The sequence below is a fragment of the Rhinatrema bivittatum genome, chromosome 5 (genome assembly GCF_901001135.1).
Source record: "Rhinatrema bivittatum chromosome 5, aRhiBiv1.1, whole genome shotgun sequence".
NCBI lineage: Eukaryota > Metazoa > Chordata > Amphibia > Gymnophiona > Rhinatrematidae > Rhinatrema > Rhinatrema bivittatum.
Genome location: NC_042619.1, coordinates 205,096,233 through 205,115,801, shown reverse-complemented (window position 1 = coordinate 205,115,801; position 19,569 = coordinate 205,096,233). Strand labels below are relative to the sequence as shown.

The window sequence follows — 19,569 nt, the reverse complement described above, 5'->3', positions numbered from 1 at the left end:
TATCCGTAATTGAATATGCATGAAAAGGATTTGCATACACTGGGTCTGTAGTGTATGCAAATCGGTCTCATGCATATTCATTGTGGTAATCCTGAAAACCTGACTGGCTAGGTGTGCCTCTAGGAGAGAGTTGGGAAACACTGGTATAAATGTAAATTGAAATAAATGTAAATAAATGCAACCCTGCCCTATTGGAACAGGGTGGTATTTGTTTAAATATAAACCTGCACTGATGGTTTATAAGTAAATTGTTGAAAATGGACACCATTAGGGGGAACCTTTTAATAATCTGATTGTTAGTGTCAGACAAGTCTATACTAGCAGATTCAAGAGTGGTTGTTACATAATGGCGTAATACTTAGCTGTGGAAAGACCTCAGTTTTGTGGCTTCACGGTAGTTCTTTGCAAATATAAATCTTAGTAACTTAATTATATATTAAAGATGACGCTTGTAATTTAGTGGTACTCTGATTCCTAGCTATCACTAAAAACACAGGTTAAAACAGTAGCTTGAGTTGCTTTTTATAAACTTCGTACTAATTGGCCTCTGAAGAAGATTTTGCCTGTGGAAGAATTTAGATTAGTTGTTCAAGCCATTGTATTGAGCCATATGGATTACTGTAATGCTATATATTTACATTTAAATATTTACAGCAGGTACTTCAATTAGTCCAGAATGCGACATGTCAGCTTATTTTATTCCTCTCAAATGCACATGTGCATCCATTTTTGGAAGTGCTACATTGGCTTCTTATTGTTCATGTTCAATTCAAGATTTGTCTTTATACCGAAGGCTTTATATATATGTATGTATGTATGTATATATGTATGTATATGTGTGCGTTGGTAACAAAAACCAGCACAAAAAATATTTAGGAAAGTAAGTCTGAGTGAAGAACACAATCGAAAAGAAACTAACGACCCCGCCCCCCCACAAACCTTTTTGAAAATAGCGCAAAGAAACAAACTAAACAATTATATTTCAAATATATATATACTTTTAGTCTCAATGGTGTCCATTTGCGCTGTTCAAGATTGTCTGATGACTATCTCTGATGTATCTTGTTGTTTTTCATCTTACGGAGTTTGAGATGTACTAGATCTGTTTGGCTATTTTGCCTTACTCTTGACTTGTTTTGTATCATGTCTGCCCATTGTGACAATAAAAACAGATTATATACAAAAAAAAAAAAAATATATATATACGTACTTTTAAATATAGGGGAAAAAAGCCAGATCATAACTTACTTCCAGAGGACCAGACTTTTGCAGGTCTGTCACACCTAGTGCCAACGGCCTCAAGTGGATGTAATTAATTCTGGCTAAAAAAACAAAACTTAACAAATAAAAAAAATCGTATTTTCCAATAAACTCTGGTATTTAAAATCAAGCAAGTCAGAATATTTGATGTCGGCAGAGAAATCTGCTCACAGTTGACAATTTGAGTCACAAAAGATTATTTTGCCCTATAGTTTAGTGTTTTCCAGCTCTCTCTCGGAGACTTGTTAACCTGTCGAGTTTTCAGGATATCTAGAATGAATCTATTTTTATTCCACAGATCTGATATTCTATTTGGATTATGACTAAAATGCAGACAATTTAATAACATATACCAAACACAAGACATGTAAAAACATTATGGTAAATGCTATAATGCATAAAACATTGTACATCAGATACAATTACAAACCAATCAATGAAAACTTGGTTAAAAAGAAATGTCTTAAGTCTCTTGCTAACCTTTCAAAGACAAGTTCATGTCTTTCTTCTAATGGGATACTATTCCAAAACTGAAGGCCTATTATGAGAGAGATTTGCAGACATGCATATTCATTGAGGCAATTCTGAAAATCTGACTGGTTAGGTGTGCCTCCAGGAGACAGTTGGGAAACTGCCATGGGTTTTCAATACAAAGTGGTTTGTAAAGTCTACTGATGATTTAAATGTTTTTGTTGAAATACAATTGTAAGACAGAAGAATATGGAGGCTGATTTACTCATCTCAACCCCCATTCCAACACTTGACAATATTAGAGCAAAAAGTCATTTGAAACCATCTTCGCAACTCACACCACCAAGGGTTTTCAACAAAACACTAAATGAAAGACAAGATATCTGTCAATATTGGCAAAATACAGAACTCAAGAAAGGGCATATGAAAAGTCATTCAATATCATACTCCTTGTCCTATATGAGAGCGATTGCAAGTACTCATCCCAAACCTTCAAGAATGCCTTCCGTCTGGACAGTCTTTTCAGCATACTTTCCAAGACAAATATGATGAAGTAGGTTTGTCCAATATATCAGAGAGAGTGGTTTGATGTCCAGTGTGTATTACAAAATAGACTTCTTTGCAAGTGAAAGGGCTTTCCGAACCCATAACTTAGTAAATTTGTCATGGAAAGCAATTCTTTGTAGTCCTTCAAAAAGAAAAACTCTGGGGTCTCTATGCAGCTTTACTGTGCCTATATAATCAAGCACTTTCCTCCAAAATGTTGAATCAGTGGACAAGCCTAAAATTGATATTTTAACCCTACACTTGTTTCTCCAAGGACAATCAGGATGGTAGTCCTCACACAGGTGACATCATTGATGGAGCCCTGATGCGGAAAACGTATGTCAGTTTCTAGAACTTTGACTAGGCACACTGAGCATGCCCTATACCATGCATCTACGTGAGGTCTCTCTCCAGTCTTTCTTTTTCCACGGAGTTGAAAGCTTCTTGGTGAGAGTGAGATCACTTTGGCTGTTTTTAGCCTTGTCGAAACTTTTCCTCTCTTCACGCATTTTTCGCAGGTTATTTCTCGTTGTTCCATTGCTGATTTCCCTGTGCTTCCCCATAGTGTTCCCAGGTTTTTTTTGGCAATTCTAGTAAGTTTCCTTTAGCGGGCGAGCCCCTCGTTGTGGTGGCGTCTCAGTGCCCACCGGCCATCGACATCCACCGCCATCGATTTTTGATGTTGTGGCCCTTTTTTTTCATTCTGTCATGACCATGGCAGATTTGCCGTTACAGGAGAGAATCTCTTCGAGGATAAGGTCAGGGATGTGGTGGCCCAATTGAAGGACCACCATGAGACCCTTAAGCAACTGTCAGCTAGTGCTTCTGACCCACCATCCTTGTCAGGAATTCCTCACGGCAAGGCTTGAGGAAATCCTTCTATAGTCAAGGGAATTATCCTCCGACCTCGCTGGCATGAATGCCCCGCCAGCAAAGGACCTCCAGGGCTCAGCTAGCCCTCCAGCAGAGCCCTGTTATGGGGTTTTGACTGGGGTTGAGGGAGCAAGAGTCAGTTTGCTGTACCCTTGGCGTCCTGCCCTCCCGTCGGGGGCAGGCTCTGTTGTTTCGCCCCCAGCTGATTCCTAATGACAGACCAGTGGGTTCTCTCTATCGTTTGCCGAGGGTACTGACTGAATTTCAGGGACATCCCGGTGGACTCTCCCTCATGTCCATTGTGGGTTTTGTCTGCTCCTCAGGAAATACTTTTGACAGAGCTCTCTGCCTGTTAATGGCAAGAGTGATGAACCTGTTCCTTGCTGCCTGCAGGGCAGAGGGTTCTACTCTTGGTATTTCCTGATACCAAAGAGAACTTGGGGTCTCCGCCCTATTCTCAATTTGAGAGCCTTGAACAAATTCCTTCAAAGAGAAAAGTTCGAGATGGTTTCGTTGGGCACCCTGATTCCGCTCCTAAGAAAAGGAGATGGTTTCTGCTCCCTCAACCTAAAAGATGCCTACGCCCACATAGTGATTGACCCGAGTTGCAGAAAGTTATCTTCGCTTTGTGGTGGGAAAGGAACCAGTATTGGGTGTTAGCATTCGGCCTTGCATCTGCCCCTCGGGTCTTTACCAAGTGCCTGGCAGGGGTGGGAGCGCTCCTCAGGCTTCAAGGGGTGTATGTGTTCCCTTACTTGGATGACTGGCTGATAAAAAGCGCCACCTGACAGGGAGCGCTTTGTTCGTTACGTCTGTCCATCCAGGTGCTGCACTCTCTGGAGTTTGTCATCAATTATCCAAATCCCACCTCTGCCCATCGACTTGCCTGGACTTTATAGGAGCCAGGCTGGACATGGTTCAGGCCAAGCCATTCCTGCCCCTTGATCGGACGCTTGCTCTGTCCTCATTTGTGAGTGGGTCTGCAGCTGCCCATGGATTTCTGCTTGGCTGATGTTTCATCTTTTGGATCACATCGCTGCATCTGTTCATGTCACCCCATTGTCCTGCCTGTGCATGTGCAGGGTGCAGTGGACTCTGCGGTTTCAGTGGCAGCAGGCGTCCCAGGACCTCGAAGTGCATGTCTCCATCACACCGCCCCTCCAGGTCTCCCTGTCCTGGTGGAAAAATCTATCCAACCTAGAGCAGGGCATTCCTTTTCAGGTTGTCCCACCTCAAGTGGTGCTTACCACAGATGCCTCCCTCCTCGGTTGGGGGTCCATGTGGACGCTGTCTCCCTACATTACCAAACAGTACTGCAGTTGTTTTTTGTGCCTATTGGCAGCCAGTTTGTTGTGTGTTGGTCATAGTGGTTGCTGGGAGCAGTCTGTAGCTTGGTATTCACCCATCTGTGAGAGCTACCATCCTGCTTGTCCTAGGAGAAAGCAGAGTTCCTTACTTGTAACAGGTGTTCTCCTAGGACAGCAGGAAGTTAGTCCTCAGGAAACCCGCCCGCCACCCCAGAAAGTTGGGTTCTCCTCGTTTTCTTTTATTTTTCACTCATGAATTCTATATTACGAGACTGAAGAGGGGACCCCGCATAGATAGTGACATGCTGGGTATGCTCAGTGTACCAGTCAAAGTTCTAGAAACTTTGACAAAAGTTTTCTGTGCTGGGCTTCATCTGTGAGGACTAATGTCCTGCTATCCTAGAACACCTATTACAGGTAAGCAACTCCTGCTTTTGCCCGAGGAACTGCCCCAGTTACATTAAGGAGACGTATTTCTGTCTCAGCTGATGAAGTGACAAGTATGTGGCATGCACGACCATGTACAAAGTGTTCTTTGCAGATAGGGCCCATTACAGCAAGCTCATCTGAAAGCTGTACTGACCCAGTACCCTGTTCTGATAAACATACTAGCCAATCCACCAAATTCTCCTTTTCGTTTTGTTGAAATCTGCCAATTTATTTATTTAAAAATGTTTCTATACCGCTTTTACAAACAAAGTTTAGTCAAAATGGTGTACAAAAGATATAAATCATAAAATAAAATGACATAACTATAAAATTACAAAAATCTTATAATAAAAATAAAAACAAAGTTAACAAGATCAAGTGCCATCTTATGACTGTTGTGGTATATGAAAAGAGAGGAGGAATTGCACTAATTGTTTGGGAATATGTCATATTAATGGTCTGCTGAGTCTGAGTCAGGGATCCCTTTTTTCCCTGTAGTGTTATCTGCACTTTTTCTGAGAAATTTGCTTTCCCCCACAATTTCCTCCTCCTCTGGCAACCTCTCATCCTATGAAAATTTAACAGTGACAAGCAGGTGTAGTCTCCTTGTGGAACATTGCCATAACTCATTTGCCTCGTCGTCCTCATAATCACTATTGTATCCTTTGCAGATATTGGGGTCTGTAGCCAGGGCTTCTCGCCTAATAACTGCGGCCACTTTAGCCATAGACACTTGAAGATCCTGCTGTATATGCTGTGCTAAAACTTGAACACAACAAGCTGCAGAGTCCTGGACAGACACAGCAACCTGTTTTAAAGGAAGGTCCCACTGTGACTCTGCAGATTCAGGGGTGGTTCTTAGATCTAAGAGCTGTGCCTCATAGCCCCCATTCTGTTTTTTTCCAAAAAGGCAATCTGATTCTGCAACCTTTTAGTCTTAGTATGTTGCTGGACATTAGCGTGTAACAATAACCAACAAACATGTCCACCATTCACATCTAATTTTTCCAACCATATTCTTTATAAAATTGTGAACACTTCGACAGCTAAGGGTCCTATCTGTTTGTCCAACTCCTTTTCCCACTGATCATAAGCCACATTAGACCTAACAAGTTGCTCTGCTACACAATACAGTGGTCCCTTGACTAACGAACTCAATTGGTTCCCGAGGGCTGTTTGTAACTCAAGTTGATTGAAAGTCAAGACTATTTTTTCCATAGGAAATAATGGGAAAACAAATAATGCGTTCCGAACCTCCCAAAAGCACCCCTTACCTAACCATTTCTATAATAAAAAATGGTTGTATAAGGTAATTAATTACCAGAAACACAAATACTTCCCTAGTGTACTCACCAAAAGGTTATAAAATGTGCTTAGCCTACCAGAAACAACAATTCAAGTTTATTTTTCTATTATTTATTTAAAACTTAACATCTTTGGTTTGCAGGAAGGGAGGAGGGGGGAGGATGAAATTGAAGGTGGTTATTGTTCGGAAGGAGAGTCCCATTCCATTAGAACATCTAGAATCTGGCTCTCTGGTGTCCTTTCTCTACTTCTGGGGGGTGGGAGGTGTCTGTAGCCCACTAGGACCTGCTTCTGGCTCACTTGGTCTCAACCTTTTCGCAACTAAAAACTAAGGTTTTTAGTTGGTCTAAGGTTGTCTGTTTCTGTCTTTTCTTCAACACTGTTCTGAAGTATGACATGACGTTATCATTAAGCAAGTGAATGCAATGATTGGCTTTTCCTCTGTCTGGATGGGTCTTCTCTACAAATGTTTGTAGCTCTGTCCATATTTTTAGGATTTCCTTAATTCCAGAAGAGGAAATTTGCTGCACTGATTGTTGCTGCTCCTCCTCTTCAGAAAGCTCCTCTGCTGCCATTCTCTGTTGCTCAGCCAGAAGTTGCTGAAGTTCCTCTATAGACAATTCTTCTGAGTGTTCCTCCACCTCAACATCAGCACTGTCTATCTGCAAGCCTATGGACTCTGCTATAGTGACAATGTCATTGACAAAAGGGCCAGTTGCAGGCTCAGGCTCCTCTCCTTTGAAGTCTCGCTCTTCTATAATTTTAGGCCACACTTTCTTCCAGGCAGATGTCAATGTCCTTTGAGAGACATTGGCCCAGGATTTCTCTATTAACCCCACATATGAAAGTATGCTGTAATGTTCCTTCCAGAATTCTTTAAGGGTTAAATCGGTATCTGAAACCATCTGGAAGCACTTCTGGAACAGTTCCTTGGTGTATAGCTTCTTAAAGTTAGCTATGACCTGCTGGTCCATAGGCTGAAGTAGAGGAGTTGTATTGGGTGGGAGGAACTCTACTGTGAACCATGGAAATTCTTCAGCCAACTCGTCTTACAAGTCTCGTGGGTGAGCAGGAGCATTGTCCATGATGATGAGAGCCTTGAGTGGTAAGCCTTTGTCCTCCAGATATTTCTGTACAGTAGGGCAGAAAACCTCCCTTATCCACTCAAGAAAAAGAACTCTTGTCACTCAGGCTTTTCTGTTCGATCTCCACATGACCCCTAACCTATTCTTCATGACCTTCTGTTTTCTGAACACTCTAGGGGTCTCAGAATGATAAACCAAGAGGCTTTATCTTGAGGTCACCACTCGCATTGGCACATAGCAATAAGGTTATCCTATCCTTCATTGGCTTCTTGCCTGGCATTTTCTTTTCTTCCTGGGTAATATATGTTCTCTTGGACATTTTCTTCCAGAATAGTCCAGTTTCATCAGTTGAAAACTTGCTGACAGGAAAAGCCATTTCTCTGTGTCATTGCTTCGAAGTGCAATGACACAGAGCAATGACACAGAGCAGCCTTTTATCTGAACTGGCAGCTTCACCATGCCTAGCTACACTATGAACCCCAGTTCTTGCTTTAAAATTGTGAAACCACCCCTTACTGTCACAAAATATTTCACCATGTTCACTTGGGAATGGCTTATCCTTTACGATATCTGCATTTATAGCCCTAGCTTTTTCACAGATTAGACATTCAGATAGGCAATCACCTGCCATCTGCCTTTCATTTATCCACACTAGCAATAAGCTTTCTACCTCAAGTGCTAACTATAACACACAAGACCATCCATTCCCAAACATCGCTTGATCTAAGCTGTCCACTTCGTCCACATGCATCATCAAGACCAATCAGAACCAGTTACTTAGGCACCTTACACGTACCTTCAGCCAAGTCCTCACTCAAGAAACGTGCATTCTCGACTGCCAGCCCCCTCCATTGGAATGCCCTCCCCACGGACATTCGTCTTGAAATCTGTACTCGAACATTCAAAAAGAAACTCAAAACCTGGCTCTTTACAAAAGCCTTCACTTAAAGTTTTCGCTCAGAGCCACGTCCCAGAACTAGACTCATTCACGCATTTCATAATCACGTTAACCAGATGCCTGATGCCGCAACTCTTAATTGTATTTCTTGGTCTCATATTCCCAATCGTTAAATTTACAGCATGCTACACCAATACCTTTTAAGTCAGATGTAACCTCAGCTTTGAAGTCTACAAACCTTGAAGATATAACCGTTAGTTCTTGTAGATTTAAACATTATTCTGAAGATGTAAACTTAGATTTTGAAGACTGTAATCTGTAAGCATTTGTATTCATTGTAAGAATTTGTATTTATTATTTAGCTATTTACATTGATCTGTTACCACTTGGTCCTGTTCTCTCCTTTACCTCAAGTTCTAAGTTCCTACAAAGTTAGCCTTGTTATTTTATACCCACTTGTTTGATGTAATTTTCCAATATTGGTTCTGTGTAAACTGAAGTGGTATGTACTAGTACATGAACTCCGGTATATAAAAGCCTTTAAATAAATAAATACCTCATCTTTCACTGTTGATTATGACTTACTAATTTGAGTGACACCTCTAGCCACACTAAGTCTTTGTAAGACTGTGGAAATGATGGATTTTGACATGCTGTATATGAGAACGAGATTGGTCACTCGAACACCACTCTCAAATTTCTGCACAATTTCCTTATTCTTTTCGATAGTGATTGCTTTCTTTATCTTTGGAGCCATTTTTAACACTTCTTTGGTGTTCTGCAGGGAGAAGAAATAATAAAAAAAAAAAAATCTAAAAAGGCATACAACCAAAAACACTAACCCCAGACACTCTTTTTCCTCCTCCCCACCACTTATGAGAACATTTATGGCCCTCCAGAAACTCTTCTGTATCTTGCCAGCTGAATGCTGTCCCCATTGCTGTTTGCATTTCCGTGCTGGGTCTGCCCACGTGCAACACTAGCCAGCCAATCTCTGTTGAAGTAAAAAAACTGTCAATGTCTTTATATTGATTATAATTGATACCTTCAAAAAAGCGGAAACGCTATCCCACAACGGACCGCTCTTACACGTGACACGTGAGATGTTTGACAGTGATACTCCATTTAAGTTTAGATTGAGAGCAGTAAAAACAGGTGATATCCTGTGATTTTCATGAATATGTCCCTGAGGAAGCCCATTCATGGGTGAAACAAGGATCCGTTGTTGGACTAGATGTATATGGATGATGCAATAGAGGGGTAGCCCCCTCTCTTCGGTATAAATTGAGAAGTGGTGGAGATTTACAGAACAGCGCTGTGTGCGTGTATGAAATTAGTACTCCCACTTGTTGTGATTAAGGGTTTGAACATTACAAATATATGGAGCATACGATTGTATTTGAATAGATTGGAAACTCTATGAGAGGACCAGCGTTTCATGCATGTTCAAAACAATATGTAATTGAACATGCATGAAACGCTGGTCCTCTCAGGACTAGCAAACAGAAAAACAAGATAGGCAGTGCTTTGAGGCATTTTTGCACTTTATTGTGAAATTGTATGAATTACATGTTGTCATTAGTTGTTGGTTTTAAATGTGTGAATGGTTGAATGATTGCAGTTTCACCAATTTTAATTGTGTATATGTTTACATGTTGGATTTAACAATAAATAATATTGCACATTAATTGTAAATGTCATATATTTCTCTGTGTATGTGGGTATATTTGATTATTAGAGAAATTGTTGTTTACGCATTCCCTATGTGTTTGCCATAGGTATTTTTATTGGGACAGGATTGTGTTTGAAATGCAAAACTTAAAAATGTTTAACTAAAAAGATGGGCACAGCTTGCAAGTGTGACAGTACAAGTCTCCTCCACCTTGTGTGATCAGCATGGGGAAACTGAGGTAGTTTGCAACATCTTTACTGAGGCCATTGGTGTACATTGCCCCCAGAGCTGGAATAGGACTTGTCCATTAATTTCACTTCAGTCTCCAAAAGTTCATGAAATGGTAGTGACTTCCTCATAACCCATGCTTGAATTGCTAAGCTGTCCATGCCATCTGGAAAATAGCTGCATCAAGAAGTCTACTTTTCTTTGCCTGATTAATAAAGAAAGAAAAACTATTTCTAAATTAACTAGAGAGGATGATGGAGAATGTTGGAAACATACGATTGTAGTGTACGGTGCAGACAGATTGTAGGATCTGAAGAAATTTCAACTTACTCTTCCTTATAGGTGAATGAAGATGAAGACATTGATGTAGTTGAGAACAAATCCAAAAAAGTTCGAAAGAAGGCAGCCTATGCTGGGGGGCTGGTACTGGATCCTAAAGTTGGTAAGATGTGAAACACAACTGTGAGGCATATTTGTTCTCTTCCTGATTGACATGTACTAAGGTTTTGCTCTTGGAACATACGCAAGATGGTGGTTAATATTTATATTCCTTTGTAAAGACAAATGGAGTTGCTATTTGTCTCATTTAGCATAAGAAACCTGTCTTACCAGCACTCTGATGTGTCCAGAGAGGAAAAAAACAGGAAGAACTGGAGTGTGTCCTCCGGAAAGGATAGGAGTGTGTGTACAGCATCCACTTGGAAATCTGTAAAATACCTGCCTGCATTCGGTGCACTCATTCTGTGACCTTGAGTGAGTTCCATCCTTGACCTTTACCTATACTTCTAAGGTCTTTAGGCAGAGACATTGTAGGTGAGGAGGCTGTTTACACTTGTATTGCTCTTTGAGACCCTACTTTGAGAACAGTATCAAGTTCTGGAGCTCCCATCTACAAATGGATGTTCCTCTTTAATCCAGTCAGACTAGTCCCGACAAGTGGTTTATGTAGAGAGAACAGGTTTGTGGATGTCACTCCTTATATGCATCCATGCTGACAGCCTTCCAGTGTGTTCTGTTTCCAACAGATGGTAGACAAGAATCCTGTGCCTTGGACTCAGGCCTTGTAGGCTGAACAGGAAAAGTTGGAGAGGTGCTCCTGATGTGAAAGACTGGGTCTCACTCCCTCAGTTGAATGTGATCCATGATTTATTAAAAAAAAGAAAGAGGATGCTCTAGAGGTGAAAACCTTGCACTCCCTAGGGGTAGATAAGGACTCAGGGGGTTTCCAGGTATTTTTTTTTATGGCTACTTGGATCCCACCCTCCATCCTCTCCCCCTTCCCCTTATCGGATTACTCCAGTTTTCCTTTTTGCCCTTCATATGTATCTTCTGACCTCTGTTGGGGCCAAGCCTTTAAATTTTGTGTATTTTTCTTGAATCAAAAAAATAAAGGATTGGGCCGTGCTGTTCAGTGGCTTAGGCTGCAGCAACAGGAGAACAGCATTTCCTTATCGTCCTCCAGATCAGTCCAGACGAATGGGTTTTCTCCCCTACCAACAGATGGAGAAGAAAAGCTTTACTTATACCACTGGTACTTAAGACAATGTGCCACCTGCAGTTGCTCAGTATTCTCTGTCTCCAGCAGATGGTAGAGGTGCCAAACCTTCAGTGTGATGTTGGAGATGAAGATTTACTCCCAGGGGTCCCAGATTAGGACCATCCCCCTCATCGTGTAGGGGTACACAGGGGTCGGTTGCCCTTAGTCTTCTTGTGCCCTTTAAGGGAAAGAGGCCTGAAAACCTGTGGAGCTGGTTCTCTCATTCCTCTCTCTCACGCCTCTCCTCCTCTTTTCTGTGGATTTCCATTCTGGCTCCTGAAGACAGCTAGCAGGAAAGTATTTATTTACTTTGTTTTTCCAGCTTGGGTCTTTTACTAAAATAAAAAAAAAAAAAAAAGAGAAGAGATGGAGGGAAGCCCAAAGCATCGGGTGGTAGAGCAGGGGACTGAAGCAGTTGCTTCTCTTGTGGTGTGGGCCGATGGCAGTCTGAATATTTGCTTTGGGGAAGAAGAGAGAGTTTCCGACAGGGCCATTATAGTTTTCCCAGATGAATTGGGAAGATGAGTGCTGTGGCTTCATTTTTTCACTCCGGCTGGGATTGGGACATGCTATACCATGATGGCTTTATGGTCACACGCACTGAAAGCAGAACATTGAGCACCGAGGGGCCATTACGTTTGCTACTGTGTTCACCAGCACCCTTGTAGTAGCGCTCACTAAGTGTAGTAAGGGGAATCCTGCAGCGCCGTTAACATTGATCCCTCTGTGAGCGGGAAGATGAGTATAGCAGTGCTCTTATAGTCATTCCTACTGGACCCATGGAGATGAGTCTTGTGGCAACATTTTCCTTTGCTCTTGCTGAGACCAGGAAGATGGGTACCACACAGTCTTTATTGTCCCTCCTGCTGAGCATGAGAAGATGAGTCCTGTGGCAACATTTTAATCCTTCCAACTGGGCGTGGAAGAATTTCTGTGGGCCAAGGTCAATGCTGCTTATTCTGGGCCTCCACGGTTTTATGGCCTCATGATGCCTGTGGCAGACAAATCACAACTTATATGATTGTCAGAATTTCACTGCTTGTATATTCTCAGAGAGAGCTGATTGGAAAGGGTGCACAATCATTTTGTGTCCTTCCTCCACTTGAGAAGAAGGTCCAGAGTTTTTTATGTTTTTGTTTTTTTGTTTTTTTGTAAGACAAGGGAGTTCTGCTTTACAAGGAAGGTTTGAGCTGACTTACTAGAAGTCTTTTATTCCTGCATTGCACACATTTCTGGGGCTCCAGGGATGTTTCTTGGGGTGTACCAAAAAGAGAAAAAAGGTGGCCTAGTATTGAAGTAAGGCACAGTTTCCAGGGTATATTCCCTGGAAGAGCTTCCTGGGCATTTTCACATGCACTGAGCAGAGACCTATAGAGAAGGATGAACTCTCCAAGACTGAGGAAGGTGATATTGCTGTGTAGGCCAGCTTTAGTCATGTTCCGAAAGGAATGGGTTGGCTGGACTATACCTAGGTTGTATCTTTTTCTGAGGAGGAGCCTATGATCAAGTTTCAGGTGGATACCATGGGGATCTTGGACATGAGAGAGATAGCAAACCTGGTGGTGCATAATGTGGCTCTAAAGGATACAGAGAGAGAGGTTTAGGACACATTTCCAGTGGTTTAGTTTAGGCTCCATAGTAGTTGTTTATACTAGTCATCCATTGTACCTGAAGACTGGAGGATAGCTAATGTAACCCCAAAATTTAAAAAGGGCTTCAGGGGCAATCCGGGAAACTGCAGACCGGTTAGCCTGACTTCAGTGCCAGGAAAAATAGTGGAAAGTGTTCTAAACATCAAAATCGCAGAACATATAAAAAGACATGGTTTAATGGAACAAAGTCAGCCTGGCTTTACCCAAGCAAATCTTGCCTCACAAACCTGCTTCACTTTTTTGAAGGAGTTAATAAACATGTGGATAAAGGTGAACCGGTAGATGTAGTGTACTTGGATTTTCAGAAGGCATTTGACAAAGTTCCTCATGAGAGGCTTCTAGGAAAAGTAAAAAGTCATGGGATAGGTGGCGATGTTCTTTCGTGGATTACAAACTGGCTAAAAGACAGGAAACAGAGAGTAGGATTAAATGGACAATTTTCTCAGTGAAAGGGAGTGGACAGTGGAGTGCCTCAGGGATCTGTATTGGGACCCTTACTTTTCAATATATTTATAAATGATCTGGAAAGAAATACGAGTGAGGTAATCAAATTTGCAGATACAAAATTGTCCAGAGTAGTTAAATCACAAGCAGATTGTGATAAAATGCAGGAAGACCTTGTGAGACTGGAAAATTGGGCATTGAAATGGCAGATGAAATTTAATGTGGATAAGTGCAAGGTGATGCTATAGTTACACAATGTTAGGTTCCATCTTAGGAGCTACCACCCAAGAAAGAGATCTAGACTTTATAGTGGATAACACATTGAAATCGTTGGTTCACTGTGCTGCGGCAGGCAAAAAAGCAAACAGAATGTTGGGAATTATTAGAAAGGGAATGGTGAATAAAATGGAAAATATCATGCCTCTATTGCTCCATGGTGAGACCGCATCTTGTATACTGTGTACAGTTCCGGTCGCCTCATCTCAAAAAAGATATAGTTGCGATGGAGAAGGTACAGAGAAGGGCGACCAAAATGATAAGGGGAATGGAACAGCTCCCCTATCAGGAAAGACTAAAGAGGTTAGGACTTTTCAGTTTGGAGAAGAGACGGCTGAGGAGGGATATGATAGAGGTGTTTAAAATCATGAGAGGTCTAGAACGGGTAGATGGGAATCTGTTATTTACTCTTTCAGATAATAGACTAGGGGGCACTCCATGAAGTTAGCATGTGGTACATTTAAAACTAATCGGAGAAAGTTCTTTTTCACTCAATGTATTTGTTGCCAGAGGATGTGGTTAGTGCAGTTAGTATAGCTGTGTTTAAAAAAGGACTGGATAAGTTCTTGGAGGAGAATTCCATTACCTGCTATTAATTAAGTTGACTTAGAAAATAGCCACTGCTATTACTAGCAACAGAGTAACATGGAATAGACTTAGTTTTTGAGTACTTGCCAGGTTCTTATGGCCTGGATTGGCCACTGTTGGAAACAGGATGCTGGGCTTGATGGACCCTTGGTCTGACCCAGTATGGCATGTTCTTAGCCTTATGCTTGGGAATATTTTTGTTTGAGCACAGCAAATCCCAATGTCCACTAAAAGGGCGGCTTGTCAAATACTCCAGCCCTTGCCCTTGCCCTTTATAGCAGATACCTTATATAGTTTACTCTGTAAATCAACTAGAAATGTAGTTTCTGTGGTTTTATCCTGTACCCTTTCCTAGTTATGCAACTGGTTAGCTGAGTGATGATCAGGCCTACACCAGTTCCTTCCCAGTCTGCTCCAATTAAGGAATGGACTGGGAGGGAACTTTCCTATTCCCCTACCTAGCCTTCCTCCCTTTTCCCCTTTCCTCCCTGACCCCTAAATTGTACCCTAATTATTGAAATGTTTTTGTTTTAGAGCTTACACGCTCCTCTGAGCAGGAGCAAGTTCCGTGTGCCAACTGGGTGCTGGTGTGCACTTCCCTGGGACAGGGCCTAATGGCTGCTGTTCTGGTCGGCCCCCGCCCTCCAGGCTGCCCCTTTCAAGGAGCCTGGCACTTCGGCACATATCGGCACAAATCTCGCCCTACCTCCGTGGGCCCCTGCTCCGGCCACGGGGAAGCGTACCACCTACCTCCTCCTCCGGATTCTTCTTAGGGTCGCAGCGATCCGGCTGCCTCGCCGCTCTCCGCCCACCGCCGCTGGAAGCCACAAGAAGGGCCCTCCCGCACGAAAGACGGACCAACGCCGCCCCAGTCGCGCTGGTGACCTCAGCACCACGCGACCGCGCCAAATTTAAAGAGCCGGCTCGACTTCTGCCGCCCTCTTTGCGACGGACTGCAACAGCGATCACAGGTCCCCGGAGCAGATAGGCGCTGGGAGAGAGGCCCGCGCAGCCGGCGCTTGAGCCCATCGGGGTAAGGCCTTAAATCTCGCCCTACCTCCATGGGCCCCTGCTCCGGCCACGGGGAAGCGTACCACCTACCTCCTCCTCCGGATTCTTCTTAGGGTCGCAGCGATCCGGCTGCCTCGCCGCTCTCCGCCCACCGCCACAGGAAGCCACAAGAAGGGCCCTCCCGCACGAAAGACGGACCGACGCCGCCCCAGTCGCGCTGGTGACCTCAGCACCACGCGACCGCGCCAAATTTAAAGAGCCGGCTCGACTTCTGCCGCCCTCTTTGCAACGGTTCTTCCTCAACCAATCCCGGAGAAGCACACGAGATTTAATCCCGGACATCCGAGGCGCCGCGCGCTGAAGGAGCGCGACAAAGGGGCCCGCCCCTTCGTGCGCCCCTTCGTGCAGCCCCTGAGAGCCCCGGAATCCTGGTCCACTAACTGGAAGCCGGCTGATCACCTGCTAAAATCCACCAAGATTTCCAAGCGTATCAGAACCAGGTCCGTCTACACATTCAAGGTCAGCCATCTAACGCTCAAACGCGCTCCCTCTCAAACAACAATTCAGGACGACATATACAGAGGCAAACAGCTGTACCGGTGAAACACACTGACAACTCTGCAGGACTCCAGCAGCCTCTCAACAACGCTAAACAAAGACAATCAAACTTCACAAACGACTACACACTCCAACAACCACCCAGGAACCCAGCACTCACCCAACATCCACGCCAGGACTCCAGCATCCACCACCAGGACTCCAGCATCCACCCAGCAGCCACTCCAGGACTCCAGCATCCACTCAACAACGCCACTCCACTCAACAACTCCACTCAAACAAACACAGCATCCTCTATAACATCACCCACAATTAAAATGGACCTAGCCTCTAAAATGCATCCAACATTTGCAATCCCAATCATACCTCACTATTTCTCACAGAAAAGAAATCCAACCAGACAAGCAAACCTTCGCAACCTTAAAACACTCACACCAATCCTAATAGCTCCGATAACCCAACTACTAGGCCTCTCCCTATTCACCCTATCACTATTCAATGCGCAATCTATAACCAAAAAATCACTAATCCTCAACGACTACCTCACTGACGATAAACCAGATATTTGCGCAATAACTGAAACATGGTTGAAACCCTCAGATACTGCAATATTAAACCAACTACCGACGCTAACCTACGACATCTTCTCCCTGCCTAGACTGAAAAAGAGGGGAGGAGGAATCCTACTTGCAACTAAAAAAGACCTCAAATTCTCACAACATCCGATCCACTCCGATACCAAACTTGAAATTGGATTCTTCACATCACACCAACTTCAAATACTTCTCATCTATGCCCCCCCAGGACTCTTAGAAGCCGACATCTCACCCATCATCGAAATAACCACAACCTTCCTAAACCTGGACGCCCCAGCAATAATACTAGGAGATTTCAATCTCCACATGGATAACCCAGCTCTCTCAACTAGCTGCCAAACTCTCCTTCTAGCATTCTCAGCGATGGGCTTTACCCAAATAGTCAATAACCCGACACATAAAGCAGGACATACGTTGGACCTGATCTTTATCAACAAAGGCATAAAATCGTCTTCCCCACCAAAAAATACAAAGATACCCTGGTCGGATCACTCCCTGATTTCTACCTCATTCGCATTGGAAAAATCTACTGCTCCTCATCCACCTACTCCCTCCTTTAATTACAGGAAACCTTGTCACCCCGACGACCTCACCAATCAGCTGACCAAACACCTTCCCGCTATTGTTCTCACCGATCCCAATACGGCCTTACGATCATGGAACTCCATCACAGAATCCATAGCCAATAAGCTCTGCCCTCTAACAACAAAAAAATCCCACCCAGACGCCTCCAAAAAACAACCATGGTTCACCGACGAGCTTAGAAGGCTAAAACAAAAATTAAGACAAATGGAATCCAACTGGCGGAAAAGTCCTACTGCTAGCACACTCTCAGCCTACAAACGCACGCTACAACAATACAAGGCCAGCACCTCCAAATCAAAAAGAGACTTTTTTGCCTCCAAAATCCACAACTTAGTCTTTGATGCGAAAGCTCTATTCTCCTATGTTTCCTCCCTAACCCAAGTACCCTCACCAGAATGCCCTAGTAACCAAGCTCAAGCTAAAGCAGATGAACTCGCCATCTTCTTTCAAAACAAAATCACAAATCTTCTTACTCAACTTCCCTCCAATATCATCCCTCTTACTCCAGCCCTAATGCCTCACATCAAAAACATTCATCTTGAAATGTTTGAACCCACTTCGTCTTCCGAAATCCAAACCATCCTTAAAAGAATGAAACCATCTTCGCACCCAGCGGACCATATTCCCTCAAAACTTCTCCTCTCAATACCAGACACCATATCCAAAACATTAGCAGACATCATCAACTGCTCGCTATCCCAAGGTTCCTTCCCAGAAGACCTCAAACAAGCCTCACTCAAACCTCTTTTAAAAAAACCCAACCTGGACCTAAAAGACCCCAACAACTACCGTCCAATAGCTAATCTCCCTATCATAGCTAAGATTATGGAAAGGCTTGTGAACGCCCAACTATCGGACTTCATCGAAGACAACAAAATTCTATCCGCCTCACAGCATGGATTCCGCAAAAATAGGGGCACAGAATCCCTACTTACCTCCCTAACAGACCTACTCATCTTAGGTACAGACAAAGGTCAATCCTTTCTATTGATCCTTTTGGACCTCTCAGCAGCTTTCGATACCGTAAATCACGCTATCCTCATCAAACTGCTAGCTGCGATAGGAATCTCTGGTTTAGCGCTCTCCTGGTTCAAATCGTTCCTAACCAACAGAGGCTACAAGGTAAAAATCCAGAATAAAGAATCATCACGCCACGACTCGACCATCGGAGTCCCACAAGGTTCCTCTTTATCCCCTACACTCTTTAATATTTACCTCCTACCACTATGTCAACTCCTCATCAACCTCAAGTTAATACACTTTCTCTATGCAGATGACATCCAGATCCTGATCCCCATCAAAGAATCATACTCAAAAACCCTTGAATACTAGGAATCCTGTCACCTAGAAATCAAAAACCTCCTCAACAGCCTCAATCTGGTACTAAACTCCGCCAAAACTGAAGTATTACTCATAACTCCTGATAACAATCTCACAACCTCTCTGCCAAACAACCTACAAACCACTCATGTAAGAGATCTAGGTGTGCTAATCGACAATAAACTAAACTTCAAAGCCCACATCAATAAAACCACCAAAGACTGTTTCTATAAACTGCAAGTTTTAAAAAGGATAAGACCACTCTTCCATGCCAAAGACTTCAGAACCATCCTCCAAGCCCTCATTTTCTCAAAATTGGACTACTGCTGCTCCACTTTACTTGGCCTCCCCTCCTCATACACAAAACCGCTCCAAATGGTCCAAAACGCAGCAGCCCGTCTACTGACAAACACTAAGAAAAGAGACCATATCTCCCCAGTGCTACAAGACCTCCACTGGTTACCAATTCATTTCAGAGTCATTTATAAATCCATCACCTTGATATACAAAATCATTCACCAACATACCACAATCGATCTACAAATTCCTCCCCGCTTCCACAAATCCACAAGACCGACCAGGGAAGCCTACAGAGGATGCCTCATTGTTCCACCCACGAAAACCACTAATCACAGCACCTTAAGAGACCGAGCCCTTTCCCCCGCAGGCCCACAGTTATGGAACTCCATCCCTCCAGAACTCAGAAACGAACCATGTCTCCTAACCTTTAGGAAAAGACTCAAGACATGGCTTTTCAGGCAAGCCTTCTCGAACTCTACCTAATATGCACCATAAACAAACTCTCTACTCAGAGACTGTACATATGAGACACCATATTTATATTGAACTTTTGTATATAATTATTCTCCTCTATCTCTTTCTATTTCTTACATTCCCAGTTCATTAGCCCTTGTTAATTGTAACTGCT

The 19,569-nt window shown here is 43.2% G+C and overlaps 1 protein-coding gene across 3 annotated transcripts in view; it reads left to right on the top strand.

Annotated features, from left to right (window-relative positions):
- Nucleotides 1-19,569, top strand: part of POLA1 (DNA polymerase alpha 1, catalytic subunit) — a 1,013,915-nt gene that overhangs the window by 273,449 nt on the left and 720,897 nt on the right. For all 3 annotated transcript variants that reach the window (XM_029603088.1, XM_029603086.1, XM_029603087.1), the window contains one exon: nt 10,417-10,516. In XM_029603088.1, the coding sequence (XP_029458948.1) occupies nt 10,417-10,516 (100 nt within the window). The remainder of the gene's footprint in view (nt 1-10,416; nt 10,517-19,569) is intronic.